Genomic DNA, 17,076 nt, shown 5'->3' on the forward strand with positions numbered 1-17,076 from the left:
ACAAAATATTTTACCATGTAAACGACCTGATCCGTTTACTGTGTAGGCCTACGTCCTTCTGTGACGTGATCATAGACCGTAATATACACATAGACAGTAATATACAGTAATAAACAGGTATAAAATATATACGGCGTAATAGTAATATTAGAAATATAAGGTAATATGGCGCGCACGTCTACCATCTATATATATATATATATATATATATATATATAGATAGATAGATAGATAGATAGATAGATAGATAGATAGATAGATAGATAGATAGATAGATAGATAGATAGATAGATAGATAGATAGATAGATAGATAGATGGGGCTTTGTTCTCTGGTCACAGATGTGATTTTACCAAGTCTTTGATTATACTGACTTTGTTTTTTATTATTATCATTATTTATATGAGACAAAGAAATCTTAACAATACATTTACAATAAACACTTTACATTTTATATTTTTATACATTAAAGCCACAATATGTCATTTTTTTGGCAATAAGGTCACTTATTCAAAACAAAGGTCAAGCTTGATGACGCCTTGATTTGATAGTGCTAATGCCCCAGATGATTTTTTAATCATTTTTATCATCCGATTTTTGTGTTGTGTTGAAGGTTATGTTATAATAATATAATGTTCGCTCAGGGGCTACTATGAGCCACTTGTTGAACACTGCAGTAAGTTATTATGTATGGTAAAACGGAAACCATAGACTGTAAAAATAATATGGACGTAGTGTACGTGACATCACCCATAGAATTCCGATAAATAACCAGGGCGAGCTGGTTATTGCCATATTGCTAGCGCGTCATTGTACTTCCAGAAAACAGAAAATGGGCAAAGAGGCGGGATGTGGGCGGAGCTTAAGTGACGCATTGACCAGAGCCATAGAGAGAGATATGATGTCACTGATAGGCAAAAATCCTGGTTAAAATTGCTTATTTCTCTGGATTTAAACATTATTGGAAACATTTGGGGTAGGCCTAACGTAAGTACACCACTCAACAAAATATATAACATTGTTATAGTGGTTTTGGGATAGGCTTAATCCAAATGGCTTACATATTGTGCCTTTAAATATTATATGTGTTTTACATGCTTTTGGCACTCTATTATCTGGTATTTGTCATATTTAATTCCCTTGGAGGATAATATCTTGCTTTTCGTGACTTGTCTCTAAAATGTATTTTATACGCTACAGTGAACAATAGAAAACAATACATTTAAAGTAAAACAGGACTCGGTGACACACGGTCTATTAATTGAACTCCAATTACCCTATATTGCCCTTACTGCACTGCAGCGTATCACTTACAAAATTCGAGGAAGGTCACGTTTGGCGAGGCAGGAAGGATGTGTTTGTACTGCGCAAAACTCAAGTCTGGATTTAAGCCTGACGTCAGGGGAGGCCAATAGCGGTTCTGAGGACAGTAATACAGCACTGATAATCGAGCAGCAATTCTTACTAGCCGTGACGGTTTTCTGTTGAGACTGAATGAGTTCTTCCAACAGGGGGCGCATGTCGGCTCTATTGAGCTGCAAACTCAAGACGGTTTGTGTCTACTTGAGACACTGTAAATAAATTCAAGACTTCGCGACTTTGATAGTAAGAAACTCCCCATTCAGTTATCGAATAGGCTCGAATGGGCTCTTTTACAGGCTCTTTTATGTTGGCTTCTTATTATTCCATATATTAGGCGTTAGCCTAATATATGGAATAATAAAAATAAAAAAATATAGGCCTATATATAAAAATATAGCCTAAGAATCTTATACGACAATTGGGTTAAAAATATATTCTAATGCTTTCACAAGTGATAAATGCTGAGGGATATTTATTAAAATAGCAGATACATATTTACATTTCTACAAATTAATGTCATTAATATGTAGGCTATGTTTTATATTAAATGAAACGTACGTTATGCCAGCTATGCTTGGCTATGGTGAAAGAACATTTCTCTTGTTATGTTTTTATTTGTTAATATGCAAATATTCAACATCCGGTCCTCAAGCCCCGCCCATTTAGACGTTTGGCTCGTGCCCACTGCCGTTCTACTCTCTTGTTCTGTTTCTACATCACTGACACGCATCTGCTGCATCCCATCTCTCAAGCGCTCGGTGAACAGAGGATACAGGGATGGTGGTGATAAACATACCGAGAAACTGTATCATATAGAGAGCATCTCACTCAGTTTTTTTTTGACTTGGCCAAGGATGCCGACCAAGGAGAAAGAGACAGCCTTATAGTAGGGCTTCAGTCTGCAGTACGCAAAAAGCAGCTTGTGTCTGCAGACAAAACAACGAGGCACTCTGTACGGAGCTTACAGGGCATTAAGAGCACCAACTAATCCTGTCCATGGCCAAAAATATAAAAACGAAGGGCAAAATCACGGGCTTTTGCGTGAAGAAGGAGATGTTCGGACTACTGAAGACGCTGCAGAAGTAGGATTGCAATCATTCAGCGTTATTTTAATTTTGGCTATTTGAAATGGGAGCTTTGACAAGCCGTCAGAATGCCGGAGTGGAGGAGGTCGATATACCATCCAGTTCTGTTTACAGATACCCACCCAAATCCGGTGAGAAAAGAATACATTTTATATATTAAACACATATTATATTAGACTGTATTGTATCAATATATCGTATTCTTATAATGGAATACGGTTCTTATTACAATTGTGTGCGTGTGTGCGTGCGTGCGTGCGTGCGTGTGTGTGTGCGTGCGTGTGTGTGTGTGTATACTGTTACAAGCCCAATAGAGAACCCCAAGCTTGTTCAGATTTATAGGCCTACTCTTTCATGGGCTAAATATTGGAACATTATAGGCCCATATAATAAAAATAGCAGCTAAGATAACATTTGCTTGTTTAATTTAGTTAAATATTTTTCTTGCAATAGAAATGTGAGAGCCCATTTTAACTCTAAGAGGACAGGGCCACCACCCACTGTTGGTCAGCAAGTCTGTATCTGAGTAGCACATTAGGCCCATAGATGCTTGCCTTTATATTGATATGAGGCTCGTCATTCCCAGTGGTGCTGTGTCTACTGAAATACACCACAATTAGAGCAAATGTCTTAATGATTCTCAGCTTTAGACTCAAATCTGAAACACAGCACTGAAGGAAAAGGAATTTATTGTGATGTGGTTTACATAGTTTCTGCTAACCTAATACATTAACTTACTATGTTCATTTTTAGTTAAGATGTTTTTCCTGTATGCTTAAAAAATGCAGCACTTCTCAAGCTATTTTTATAATGATTGTTTTACAAATCTTTAGATATTTGAGAAGATGAATGTCGGCGTGTTAACCAAGTAACCAGATACAATATACAAGCAGCCTGGGACTTGTGCTTGATTCTTATTACCTTCTGCTCCAGTTTCAAGCTTGTTCATCTATCTACCCTTGTATTCTTCCCAAGGCGGTTGCCTATATCCTCTGTCTGCCCTTGAGCTTGCCTTTCTTTAATCTATTGGATCTCCAGTCTACTATATCTGTCTTCATTTATAAACCTTTCAGTTGTCTTGTGTGTCCAGACATCACTCTGGGGGAATGGAGGTTTTAGCATCTGTTTATCATTTTCTACATCATTTAGTAGTCTACATTTTGTTATAAAAAATGAATGTGCACCTGTTACCTTAAAGAGCCATTCCTTTAATTCCTTTCAAATTTTTTCTACCTCATTTGAAAGCTAAAATGACTTGGTGTTAGTGTAATACAATGTAGTCAGGTTAGTTCAGTCAAATAATGATTTTTGTAAAACCAGTTAATTTTTTACCATGCGATGTTACCATAAATAACACTTTTATGTTTTAAATAAAACATTTTTACAGTGCTGAGACTGGATTGGTGAGGCACATCAAGTTGAAATTAAATGATTTACTCTTTGGAACACTCTACATTTAACTATATGTGTTATTGTGTGTGGAAAATGTACATGATTTCAGTTATCAATATCTGTAACATTTAGTTTGTTGTCATGCAGGGAATTATTTTGCTAGCCATTTTATTATGGGAGGAGAGAAGTTTGATTCAACACATCCTGAAGGCTACCTCTTTGGAGAAAACACTGACCTCAACTTCCTAGGCAACAGACCAGTAGTGGTAAGATTACATTTCAATTCCTGGTAACATATAGATTAGAGGCAGTTATTTTTGACAGATAATAGGAGTCCATGTAACCACTGACTCTGTTCTATTCATTGATCTTACCTTGTGTGATTTCATTTCCAGTAATGAGCAAAAACAGATTGCCTCATGACTCATATTGCTTTGCTTTATCCAGAGCATTATCCTGATATGTATGTGTGCTCTATTTTGGCTTGCTTCATGAATGCATACACGTATTTCTGTATGCTGTGGGTCTTTTATTTACACTATATGCATTAGCTGCTGGGCCCGTCTCTAAGCAGACAGGCTAGCGATGCTGTGGATTTAAGCAACGGCTTACCGCAAGTAATACAGAGAGCCACATTCAGTCTGAATTCCCAGGAGGGGGGAAGGCAACAGACTCACCCAGTGTTGACCCACACACGTACACATGCGCGATACCTCTATACCACGTGGGCATGCCTGTGCAAAACATTTTTCCAGATGAAATGCACACACACATGCATTGACACAATAGCTTGTTTGTAGTTCAGTTTACTTCATCTTGATTTGTTAAGTTATTTTTCAATTTTGTAAGAGATCATATGTTTATATATGTGAGTTAATCAAATTGGGCAAATGCTTATTGTTTATTGTGTTATTGTGATTGTAGTTCCCTTACAATGCTCCCCCTCCTCAAGAGCCGGTCAAGACCCTCCGCAGTCTCATCAACATCCGTAAAGACACTCTGCGACTTGTCCGGTGAGATTTTCATCGATCACGTGATGTGTGCAGTTTTCTTTCCTGTATTTACGTATTTGTTGAAACAGAACATTTGGATTGGACATGTTGAAGGGATTGCCCCTTTTTTAAATTGAAAGCAGGCTTTAATTAGTTATGTTTACAGCCATGAACCTTCATTCGCAGAGTGCTTTTTTGGTTGCAGGATGATTGGCCTTTAGGATACAGTTTAGATATTAACACATTTTATAGTAAGTTGTAAACACAATTGATGTTACATTTATTAAATATTATTTCTTTCTGTGTATTACTGTTGTGAAATATTTTTGCTAAAATTTTAACTGGACATCTAGTACAGGACATCCCATTGTACCTGGGTTTGCCTAATTCAGCTGTAAATCGTTTGCAAATGGTTCAGAAAGCAGCAGCCAGACTACTAACTGGCACTAAAAAGCATCAGCACATCACTCCTGTGCTAGCCTCTCTTCATTGGCTACTGGTTAGGTCATGGATTGATTTTAAAATTTAGCTTTTTTGTTTTTAAAGCCCTGCATGGGCTTGCACCTCAGTACATTAGTGATCTTCTTGTTATGCACAATGCCTCAAGATCCCTACACTCTTAGAATCAACTTCTACTTTCTATTCCTCGCTCTCGTTGTTAGACTAAAGGTGACTGGGCTTTCTCTGTAGCGGCTCTTCGACTTTGGAACTGTCTTCCTCTTAGTATCAGATCTTCCCCCTCTGTTGCTACTTTTAGAGCATCCTTGAAAACTAATTTATATTCTTTATGTTTTAACTGATGGTGTTATGCTTTCCAATGTACCCTTAATGTTTATATCTAATGTGTAATTCTGTTTTGATTTTGTTTTAATGCTCTTGTACAGCACTTTGGTGACAACCTTGGTTGTTTTAAATGTGCTATATAAAACAATAAACTAAACTAAACTAAACTACTATGTATGTATTTTTACTGCAGATGTAGTGAAGACATGAAGCTTCCTGGACAGGAAGTTGGGAAAAGCCACAGCTGCTACAACATTGAGTTTACCTTTGACGCTGACACGCAAGTTGCCATCACTATATACTATCAAGCCATTGAAGAGTTTCACAACGGTGTGCCAATGTAAGTTAAGCAGTAGACACACTCTGAATATTACTTTGTTTTTATTTATTAATAAAACAAGGTCAGCCTTTACCAGTTGATCGAAGAGCAGCAAGTTGGGAAATGACATCAAAGCTTGGGTTTTATTGCTCTGTTCATTGTGTGTTGTCGACAGATACTTGCCGCAGGACAGCTCTCTGCAGTCAGAGACAGTGCATTTCAAACGCGGAGTATGCCAACAGTTCTGTCTGCCCTCTCATTACGTCAACTTATCAGAATGGGCAGATGAGGAGGTAACACATCTGCTAGCTATGTCCTTTTGTGTCCTTATGTGTTTGTGCATTTTCTGGATAACGGTAAAATAGGTCAGATTGAATTAGTCCTAATCCATCTTATTAAAGAATGAAAGAAATCATTGAGCAATTCATAATGCATGCCCTTACAGCACTTTGGTATTGTGGTTTATTATTACACAGCTTTTGTTTGACATGGATAAAGACATCTACCCCATGGTTGTACAAGCAGTAGTGGATGAGGGTGATGGTGAGTTGGATGTAATTGAATATAATATATGAATCATATCATGTAGATATATGTAAATATATTGGACCATGTTTGTTGTTGTGCAGAACACTTAGGACACTCCCATGTTCTTCTTGCATCCTTTGAGAAGGTATGTTTTTTGTGTTTTTATAGATGTTTTATTTTAAAAGTGTTGTATATTTTACACTACCATTAAAAAGTTTGGGGTGGTTAAGATTGTTTAATGTGTTGGAAAGATCAACAAGTCTGCTTGTATTTGATATTATTACAATTTAAAATAACTGCTTTATATTTGAATACATAAACTGTAATTTATTCCTGTGAATTTTTATAGCTATTATTCCAGTCTTCAGTGTCACATGATTATTTAGAAATCATTTTAATATGCTGATTTGGTGCTTTATTTTAACAGTTGAACTGCTTAATATTTTTTGTAGAAACCATGATACATTTTTCAGCATTTTTTGATGAATGAAAAAAGTTCCAAAGAACAGCATTGATTTGAAATGTTTGATAAGTCTTTATTGTCACTTAATATAATGCATCCTTGCTGAATTAACTTAACACAGTTAAAGCATGCAGTTGTACTATTTTTACCTGATCGAACCCTTTAAATGATCATCAAAGTAATCAGGTCATATTAGATAACTTAAACGTGATTAAAACCAGTTTAGTTTGTCTGACAAAAATAAATGTACTGTGAGGACTAGTGATTATATAATATTGCTGTCTTTTTCTCCTAGCATATGGATGGAAGTTATTGTGTGAAACCTCTGAAACAGAAACAAGTGGTAAGGACCCCCTTACTATTTATGTAAAAATTTTAGACATTTTATAGCTTAGAAGAATAAAAAGAACCATGAAATCCGGGTCAACACACCCTTTTTTGGTGTTGCTAATTGGCAAATTTTCAATAGAACTCTTAAGCTTATCACACTTTTATCTTAGGTGGATGGTGTTAGTTACCTGCTGCAGGAAATCTATGGCATAGAGAACAAATACAACAGTCAAGAATCAAAGGTACATTATCATCCTCTTCACAAAAAACAGACTCAAGGACAGTGGAATTATTTATTTTTTTCCAGTAGTTTTTCTTCCCTGTGATGTTGTTACCACTCTTATAAAATTATTCACATCAATATAAACTGACAACATCTTTCTTTCATTAAATGAACACTCCACCGTTTTTAGCAATAGGGCTTATTCTACCTCTTTCCTACATTTAGATATTTTTTAATCTTTTTTTTTTGTTTGGTTCTCCGCTAGCTTAGCTTAGCATAATGAATGGAATCCTATGTTGCCAGCTAGCATGTCCCGAGTAAAAGTGATCTGAAAAACAAAACAAAAAACAAAACATACTTTTGTGGCCTGCGTATTCACAATGTGTACAAATAGAGATGCTGATTAAGACTAGGCGATTTCCTTGGCAGATATTGAATTGGGACTATATTATGGGGAAGCACAGGCAAAGCACTGCTAACTGGGCTCAGAGATAAAACACGCAACACATTACGATCGCTCAACAGCCGGAGGACGTGAGGATGAGAGCCGTGATATCTCTGCGCCCAAGTAGTAGTGCTTCGCATGTGCTTCCCCATAATATAGTAATATAATATAAGTAATAAGGTGGGGTTTTTTTGTGATCACTTTTACTCGGGACATGCTAGCTGGCAACATATGATTCTATTCATTATGCTAAACTAAGATAGCAACGAACTAAAACAATGCATGCACTGATGCAAAATTGTATTTGCCCACATATCTAAATGTAGTAAAGTAGTTGAATAATCCCTATTTCTAAAAACAGAGGACTGTTCCTTTAAATAGTATCAAAATGTGAAAAATGACGAACTCACATTTACAGGTGGCGGAAGATGAGATTAGCGACAACAGCGCTGAATGTGTGGTGTGTTTGTCAGACGTGCGGGACACACTTATCCTGCCCTGCAGACACCTGTGCCTGTGCAACGCCTGTGCAGACACACTGCGTTACCAGGCCAACTGTTGCCCCATCTGTCGACTACGTAAGCACCAACCCCTGTACCGGACTCATTCAAAAGGACTCTCTGATTCAAATTATTTTGTTTATGAAAATATAATATTCCTTAGATGGTATTTGTGTTTATAGTGTCTCATACATGAATGTTTTTGTTGATATTTCATTAAATGAAATACTGGACTTGAGGTCCGTTTTCACTAAGAACAATAGCTATAAAGATAACTATATCAGCATCCATACCAATGCATGATAACAATCTGTTTATTATAAGCATGCACTGCAGTTATGTTGTCTCCTGCTTTAAATTCTCTCATTAAAGCAGGATGCATTCTAATAGGCTGTCAATGTTTTAATCATTGATCAGCTATAGTTGTGGAGTGAACGTTTTTTAAACTATCTGTATTATTAACATTATAGTAATTCTTGGTGTAAACAGGCCAGTGATCATACAAATTGATGCTATTTTTACAAAATACATTTATTTAAAATGTTTGTCTATGTGTTGTGTTGTTCTGATAAAATATTTGATTTATTTAAAATTGTAGCATTTCGTGCCCTGCTTCAAATACGAGCGATGAGGAAAAAACTGAGCCCGCTCACACCCACTGGATTCAACCCTGTCATCACCTCACAGACGTCAGATTCAGAGGAGCACTCGGTAACACTACATTTGGTTCACAGTGTTCATACACATTCATATATTCAAATATATTTATAGCTGAATAAATGCAGCCAGGGATTTGAATTGGCTTTCTTTAGACTAATCAATTATGTCAAAAACTGAAAATAGCCGATCAAGGGTCCAAAAAAAAGAATTCCTAGAGCTAAATGCGAGTACAGATGGCTGTGGCGAGTACATAAAACTTTGTTTACGAGTATTAACCTCAGTGGTTTAAGTAGTCAGACTATCTCTGATGTAAATTAGGTGCACGTTTTAAAGTGCCTCTATTATGCTATTTTAAAGGATTTGATTTTGTTTTGAATTTTTACATGCACCCAAGGTCAAAAAACACTTACATTTTCTCATAATATACATTGCACGTCCCCTCATTTCTCAAATATTCTGAAAACGGTTTGCTTGTGGAGTCAATCTCTCTAAACCCCTCCTTTCAAGCAGCCTGCTCTGATACGGTCAGACGGCCCAGTCTGTTGTGATTGGAGGCTTCCTCAAGAATCCTCAGAATTCCTCAGAATTATCGTAAATACGAGTTTCCGAGGTAAAAATTGCACATGAACGCCCTCTGATGTCCCAAGTTCCTGAGATGGGTGTGGCATAACCATTAAAAATGGTGGATGGGAGATGAATTTCTGCTGTGGCAGGTGTTTTATTAGTTTTTCCCCGCAATAGTTGCATTGTCTTGTCTTGTTGTTAAAGTAGTACATATTTACATAAAATAATAATCATTTGAAGCATATGTATTTTAAACACATCGAAAATCGCATGTAGTTGACCATCATTCTAGAATAGTGAGCAAGATGACTATCTATATTGTGTGGTAAAAGTATCTATACACAAGGATGTATGACTGAAAACTATTACCAGTTTAGTCTTTAAGCAGCCTTATCTTGTCTACATTATAACTACATGTTGACAAAGTAGATGTCATTCACTGGGAACCAATGAGGACCATAGCAATATGCAAATTTGTTGATCCTTTCTATTAGGAGACAATAAATTTATTTTTTGTGCACTGTGATCTTTAAAACTTTGCAGACATGTTGCAACCAGAAGCAACTATATTACATACTGCATGAAAGGTAATATTTAAAAAAAGCATAATTTGGGCACTTTAATGCAAAAACATACAAGACATCTGTATGCACCGTCTATTCATACTAAAGGTTGTTATGCTGCCAAATGTACTGCTGTTCATGGCCACATGCATATTTACTACAGGCATCAGAGCACATCCCACCAGGCTATGAAGCTGTGTCCCTGTTAGAGGCCTTAAATGGGCCCCTGAACCCGTCACCATCTGCTCCTCCACTTCAGGGCCTCACCAGGGGCCATGTTTCTGGATCTGCTCCCACATATGGCAGTGATAGCCACCACACACCCGTGCGCTCCCTCTCTCCACTAGAACACTCTGTCAACTCCGGACAGAATGGGAAACACAAGAAGAGTGGCTCTAAGTGAGTGAGCCCTAAGTGAATGTTGAACTGAGTAGCATTTTGGTATTACTGTAAAAACTTTAATTAATGTCTAGAAAACAGTTGCTGGGTACATACATATTTTCTTGAAGGTTAAATTATGGGCTGTAGAACCAGGCAGAGAAGTATGTCCTTGCTAATCATGTATTCTGGGAACTCTCTAGATCCCTCTCCCAGAATTCTTCAGTACTGCCTGAGGAGGAGGATGAGAAGTCATGCAGTGAGTCTGAAGTGCAAACATGCAGGAGAAAACTGCATGTAGAACAGCAAGAGGTACAAGCATCTCAAACCTTTATATAAAAAAAATTAATACATATTATTTTATGCATCTTTTGTTTAATTGTTATATTTGTATGGTTATATTTATATTATATATTTATATTTGTATAGGTCTTTTATGCTCATCAGGGCTATATTTATTTAATCAATAATACAGTAAAACATTTTTTTTGATATATTGATATCTTATTTGAATATGATTTTAAATAATGGTTTACTATTTTAAAAGATTTTAAATTATTCCTGTGATGGCAAAGCTGAAATTTCAGCATCATTACTCCAGTTTTCAGTTATGACACGATTTGACAACTATCGTTATGAAAGATTATATAAAACTTGCTGTATTATAGCATTTACCTCCATATTTATGACACAGTGTCATCACATCAATCTGATTATTATTATATTTGTATTGTCCTGCAGTCTGGAGTGACTCCTGAAAGCGACAACCTCACTCTGTCATCCTCGGGGGCCATAGATCAGTCCTCCTGCAATGGCACCCCTCTCTCCTCCACAATCACCTCCCCAGAGGGTACAGCTTTTTAGAGAACTAAATGTAACTCACTGAAACACACGAGATCAGAGCTCACTCATTTACATTTGTTTGTCTTCCTCTTCCTTTCCTCTTTAGACCCAGTAAGCAGCAGCCTGGCCCAGTCTGTGATGTCAATGGCGTCCTCTCATAGCCAGCACTCTCAGATTAGCACCGACACACTTTCTTCAATGTCTGGATCCTACATGGCTGGGGCCGAGGGAGAGGAGGCAGCTGAGACCCCAGCAGAGAGCCGAGCCCCTTCCCAACATGAGGGTGAGGTAAGTCAGTTAGAAGGCATGGAAGCAGGACAAATCTTTTATATTTTTATTTTTTAGATAAAAATAAAAAATGTTAAGTTGATGCTGATATTATAGTTTTTACCACCCAAGCAGTAGTTTTCAAACCTGTCCTGGATACACCCCAGTCCTGCACATTTTGTATGTCTCCATTATCAGACACACCCAATTTAGTTATTGTAGTCTCTACTAATGAGCTGATGAGTTGAATCAGGTATGATAAATGAGGGAGACACACAAAATGTGCAGGGCTGGGGTGCCTCCATAAGAGGTTTGAAAACCACTGGCCTAGTGGTTAATATCCAGGTTTCCAGGCTAATGAAAAATCTAAATATATCTGATAATTTTAAAATTGGTATTTCCAGGCCTGGAAAAATGGTGGAAATTAATCAAATGAAAAAGGACAGCTATAGAAAGTAGTGCAAAACTCACTCTACAAACATAAATTTAACTGTTTCTTTAAAATCAATGATGTTTTCAAAAAAAATCATTGCACTCTAGAGTTGGATTTGTTTTTTTCTTGAACCTCCTCTATAGTTTGTTGAGCACCTGCATTTCAATGGTTCAAAATTAAAAGTACAAAGGCATTAATTTCTATTTATTATTTAATGATTGTTTTAAACCCCTTTTATGTAAAACACTATTTTGGATGAAATGTGCTATATAAATAAACAAGGCAGAGGGACCGTAAGAATGGCACGAGGCCGGTGGCGTGATTGATAATGAGCTGTGCGCCACACCGGTCTCGTATCTGCGGCAGTTGTCCGAGAGGGGCTGGGTTGTTCTCACAGTCCCTCTTGTTCGTCCTGCTTGCCACACTCTATTAAACGTTTTTTTTAAAATTACAAACAAATGCAAAAATGTACACATTTTATGCCAAGAGATGTTTGTGCAAATAATTTTGTGTGTCTTACAGAGACCATATTTACATGTGTCCGCAGGAAATCCCCAATGAGGCAAAAGGGCATAACTTTGTGGCTGCCATTCTTGAAGAACAGGATTCAGAGGTGAAACATTCAAACAGCCAAACATCTAAAAACCCAACTATTTGTTTTATATTCGTTATTTTTTCAACCGCTAATTTTCTTCTTCAGGGAAATGATGTGACTGAGGAAGATTGTGCATCTCCCACCAAAGAACATGGTAATTGTAACCTCAGCTATTGGCTATACTTATCATGACACAGCAGAAAAAAACACTGCAATGTAGGTGGTACTTCTACCACAAGTCAAGAGCTTTAATTCTGCCCACACACCTGCTTGATGAACTTGTGTTTGCAGGTGGGCCAAAGATCACTCACTACAAATATAAATATCACATGACTCATTTAAGGCGAATGGAGTTCAGTTTTATGTTTTGTTTAATCAGCCCACATACAAGCACATTTGCCATCTGAATTTTAAAGACATATCTAGAATCCAGCATTCTACATATTATTTTATTTATTTTAATGTTTATGAGTGCATTTGTACTAATGCTATAAATTATTTCAAACAGATTCATATAAGGGATTGAGGTTTTGCTTTTAGAGTTTTCTTTTTATTGTAACTAATTCCCTTTTTGCATATACATTTTTCATCTGTTTCTTATTTAATGTGTTGAATGCTTACTAATTTGAGGAAATAAGTGTCACAGTGTTCGTCAGTTGTGTTCTCGTGCACGCGCCGATCGCATCCGCTCTGCTTCCACATGAGTATGTGTGCATCCATCAACCACGGCCATCTCTAAATGGCTGCCAAATAGCATCCTGCACCCCATTGCTCTGACCCCTCACCTCTGTTCCTCACTCGGCTGCTCTGCCCTGCCTCGGCTGCTCTTGTTTGACCTCTGACCTCGCTTGCAGGTGGGCGCAGGAGGAGCAAGGTGCCTTGTCCAGAGTTTGACAATAACAATCAGGGGCAGTCTGACACCCACTGTATGACAGGCCTGGACAATGAGCAGCCTCCTGATGGCCGATTCACTGGTGAGTGGCAACCTCTCGAACATGGACTTTCTGATTGGAAGGGATTGGGTGAGGCGGTTTCAAGGTGTCCCTTTTAAAACAGCAACTGGCTCTAAAACACTATTGGCTTTCTTTGCTCATGCACGCCCTTTCTTCGACCCTGCTGTAATTTTGTGTAGCATTAATTGGTATGGTGGCCATGCCCTTTATTCCCCTTCTTTCGTGTGTGTTTATGTGTATGTGTGCGTTTATATCATGTATGACTTGTTTCTATCTCTCTGGGTCATACTAATTGCCAAGTTCATGTTCAGTGTCTGCCAGCTCAAAGTAGCTTTGCGTCTCCTTTCATTTGTATGTTCATCACTTCATTTTTCTGCTCATCCTCCCTCTTTTGCCAGCATATATGAATCCCCAACTCTTGGTTACTGTCATCCAGAGAAAGCACTCTCTCTGGAAGGACACCAATAAAGCTTTTCACATGAAATGTGTGATAGTAAAATGTGATTCTTACACACTATTAATCATCAGCATCGCCATCATATTTTTAGTTGCTGTGACTACTACATAGTCCAAAATATAAAATTGGCCCGAAAAGTATTAGGACACGTAAGCCACACTTAATTGCATTTATATAATGATCCCTTGCAAATGACCATCTTTATAAAATATATATATATGCAGCTGTGTATTTTTGTGTAAAAAGAGGCATTTATATTGTACATCATTTTATCAATGTGTGTAAACGTTATCTGGAAAATATTTTGTAAGTAAGATATTTACTGGTATTTTCTATTAAGTTGACAAATTTTTCAATAGAATAAATTGGGATTTATTTTATGATTTTCATTAAAGTGAAACTTTTATTTGTTAGTTTATTTATATTTTATCTATTTGTAATAATATAATATATAATGTATACATTTCTTTATCTTTTTACACATTTACTCATTTGAATTTCACTCCCCTCTCCCTAATGTCATGTGGTTTGATAGTTTATATATTGCAATGAAATCTATACATTTTTAAGTGCTACTTAAGTGTCCATATACTGTTTGTGGGCATAATAAAGTCCTGCTTATAGGACTTGAAACAAAAATCACTTTTGGCTTGAACCTCCTGATTAAACATAAAAGTTTCCGGTGAAAGTGCAGGTTTTTTTCCCTCAAAAAGACCTTGGATACCATCAGTTTCTCTCATTTTCTCTAAGCATCGATCTAAGCATTCTCTCTCAATCCAACTCTCATTTTCTGTGAATGGCTGGTTGATTCTTTTGATGTGCTGTAAATGTGCTATGTTCTCTCTCTTTTCTGTCTCTGTTTTTCCTTCCATCATCTCCCATCTCTCTTTCTCTCTATCTTCCTGGATGTCTGTGGAATGGACAGATGAGGACTCGTGTCCTGTTCACATTGAGGAATAGGTATGGAGCAAGTTAAAAGGCAATGCACAGAGGTCATGGATTCACAAAGAAGTTTCTGCCTTTTTGCCATTCACTTTTATCATCAGTGAGATTTTTTATGGATTTGCCTTTTGACCTCTTTAGGTTAAAAGAGCCTTTTCATCATTTAAACAGGATGCATGGTGAATATTCAATGCAAGACATTTCAGTTCATAGAAATCTTGGAGAACAATGGATAAAAGTGTCTTGGTTTGCATGATGGACATTTTGACCAACCGTCTTGTGAAAATAGCAAAAAGTTTGAAACATAAGTAGTCTGTTCCTGGAGAAACTTTAACATTGATCTCCAAGAGATGCTCCAATTTGGGGGAAAAGGTCTAGTGATGTTCTTTTAGTACCTCTATCTATATTTCATTTCTTTCTAAACCACTTTTTCACAATCCCATTATTATTTTACCCTTCACAACTTCCTCCATGCCCTCTTTATTTGTCTACTTTATTTGAACCTGTTCTCATCTGTTTCTTCTCATGTGGACTTTCTCTGTCCTGTATGTAGGTCTGTTATACCTTGATGTCTATCGTCAAGGGTGGGATCCCTTGACTCACAATGCGTCCACCAGCAACATCAACCTGGACGAGCAAGGAGTCACTAATGAGGCAGCGAACACCAAGAACAAATCTCATCGTGGACCCCTGGCTGTGTGAAATCCTTAATCCACCCAGGCACAGACCTACTCCAATCCAGAGAGGGATATTTGCCTCTTTCTTCCTCCAACCTCTGCCTAAACTCATGCCCACACAAATTACTCATGGATCAAATCCTAAATGCAAACCAGGGAGGATTGACTGTGTGGTTTCCCTTCTCATTTGTGATAGATGTCATGTTTTTAGCACTTTTTTGGTGTTGATACTTGTGTAAAGCACCATGTTTACACCAACGCTCCACCCACTCATGTGTACAAATGAATGGATGACTCAAGTAAGCTCTCCTGATGAAATACTGGAAAATGAGGACATGATAAAGACACCAAACCTTTGATCCAACCAATGTTTTTCTCTTAGAGAGCAGTCATATTTCATGTCAAGGCTGTGCGACTGTACTTTTTAAACTGTTATAATTTCAGCAATCACTTTTATCACCCCTGAATACACAATCAAATCCTGCTGATTTGAATAAACATCCCTTGGGATTTTCCTCAGTAATGTCACTGAACATTTGTATGAATATTTCAACTTGTACTCCTGGAGATCTGCCCACAATACCCAAGATAGATATAGAAAACGATGGAAACCAGAGATGTATTTTTAGAATTTACATCCAATTGCAATTATAAGTTCAATCAGTCCTTCACAAGATTTACTTCAGAGCAATAACACATATTTGCTCATGTTTCTGCCCTTGTCAGTTTGCTGCAGCTCACTTTGAGCTCTATGAACAGCCCTGCATGTTACAAAGACATAAAGCTACTGAGCTGCCTAACCTGCGTTACACATGGGAAAACTTGCCTGTGACGTCCTCAGATTGCTACTGTTGAGGGTATGTTAAATGTCACAAAGCTACTTTCAAGCTTTTTGTGTTTTGTTTAACCAAATATGTTCGTTTTATGTCTAAGGTACAATCTAGCATATGCTACAGTTAGTCAATTTGACTTGAAGCAAAGCTGAAGTAGCTCTTAAGATGTGTGTCATTGGACTCATATGGATTACTATTTCAGGTACTTTAGTATAGAAGTTCCTTTAAAAGTAATTTTTGTTATGTATTCTTTTTGAAAAGTGTTGCACTTTCCTATAGAGATTCTTGAAAGTGTTTTCTTAGCAGTCATTATACAGTGAGAATGAAGAAAAGACTTTGAAAAGTGTGCCACTAACATGAAAAACAATCAACAACTTTCAGTTTTTTGACAGTTCTGCCAAACCGAATTCAGTGTTTAAACTTGCTCTTTCTTGCACCAGTGGTACGTTAGTGGTTATTTTACTTAATGGAAACCTTTGGGCTCTCTTTT

The 17,076-nt window shown here is 37.2% G+C and overlaps 1 protein-coding gene across 4 annotated transcripts; it reads left to right on the forward strand.

Moving 5' to 3' along the window:
• Positions 1–1,844: 1,844 nt before the first annotated feature.
• On the forward strand, positions 1,845–16,272 carry rnf157 (ring finger protein 157). 4 transcript variants are annotated; one of them, XM_067429496.1, is made up of 20 exons: positions 1,845–2,577; positions 3,986–4,104; positions 4,763–4,851; positions 5,807–5,953; positions 6,108–6,225; positions 6,409–6,475; positions 6,562–6,605; positions 7,219–7,266; positions 7,424–7,495; positions 8,340–8,499; positions 9,020–9,132; positions 10,372–10,607; positions 10,790–10,898; positions 11,328–11,436; positions 11,536–11,717; positions 12,677–12,742; positions 12,830–12,878; positions 13,579–13,698; positions 15,060–15,094; positions 15,630–15,763. In XM_067429496.1, exons 1-19 carry the CDS (start codon positions 2,490–2,492, stop codon positions 15,092–15,094), a joined length of 1,971 nt encoding a protein of 656 aa, XP_067285597.1. In that variant the 5' UTR covers positions 1,845–2,489; the 3' UTR covers positions 15,630–15,763. The 4 variants fall into 4 exon arrangements, 3 of the variants coding, with proteins under 3 accessions (XP_067285597.1, XP_067285598.1, XP_067285596.1); XM_067429497.1 differs by lacking the exon at positions 13,579–13,698; XM_067429495.1 differs by lacking the exon at positions 15,060–15,094 and having other exon boundaries at positions 1,865–2,577; positions 15,630–16,272.
• Positions 16,273–17,076: the final 804 nt, after the last annotated feature.

This window comes from Pseudorasbora parva, chromosome 21, assembly GCF_024679245.1.
Source record: "Pseudorasbora parva isolate DD20220531a chromosome 21, ASM2467924v1, whole genome shotgun sequence".
NCBI classification, from domain to species: domain Eukaryota; kingdom Metazoa; phylum Chordata; class Actinopteri; order Cypriniformes; family Gobionidae; genus Pseudorasbora; species Pseudorasbora parva.

Bases quoted from the DNA above. Each gene is read 5' to 3' on its own strand.
- rnf157 (XM_067429495.1), top strand. From the start codon at position 2,490: ATGGGAGCTTTGACAAGCCGTCAGAATGCCGGAGTGGAGGAGGTCGAT. The intron at 4,105-4,762 runs GTAAGATTACAT...TTGTGATTGTAG, and splicing joins TAGGCAACAGACCAGTAGTG to TTCCCTTACAATGCTCCCCC. The intron at 5,954-6,107 runs GTAAGTTAAGCA...TGTTGTCGACAG, and splicing joins TTTCACAACGGTGTGCCAAT to ATACTTGCCGCAGGACAGCT.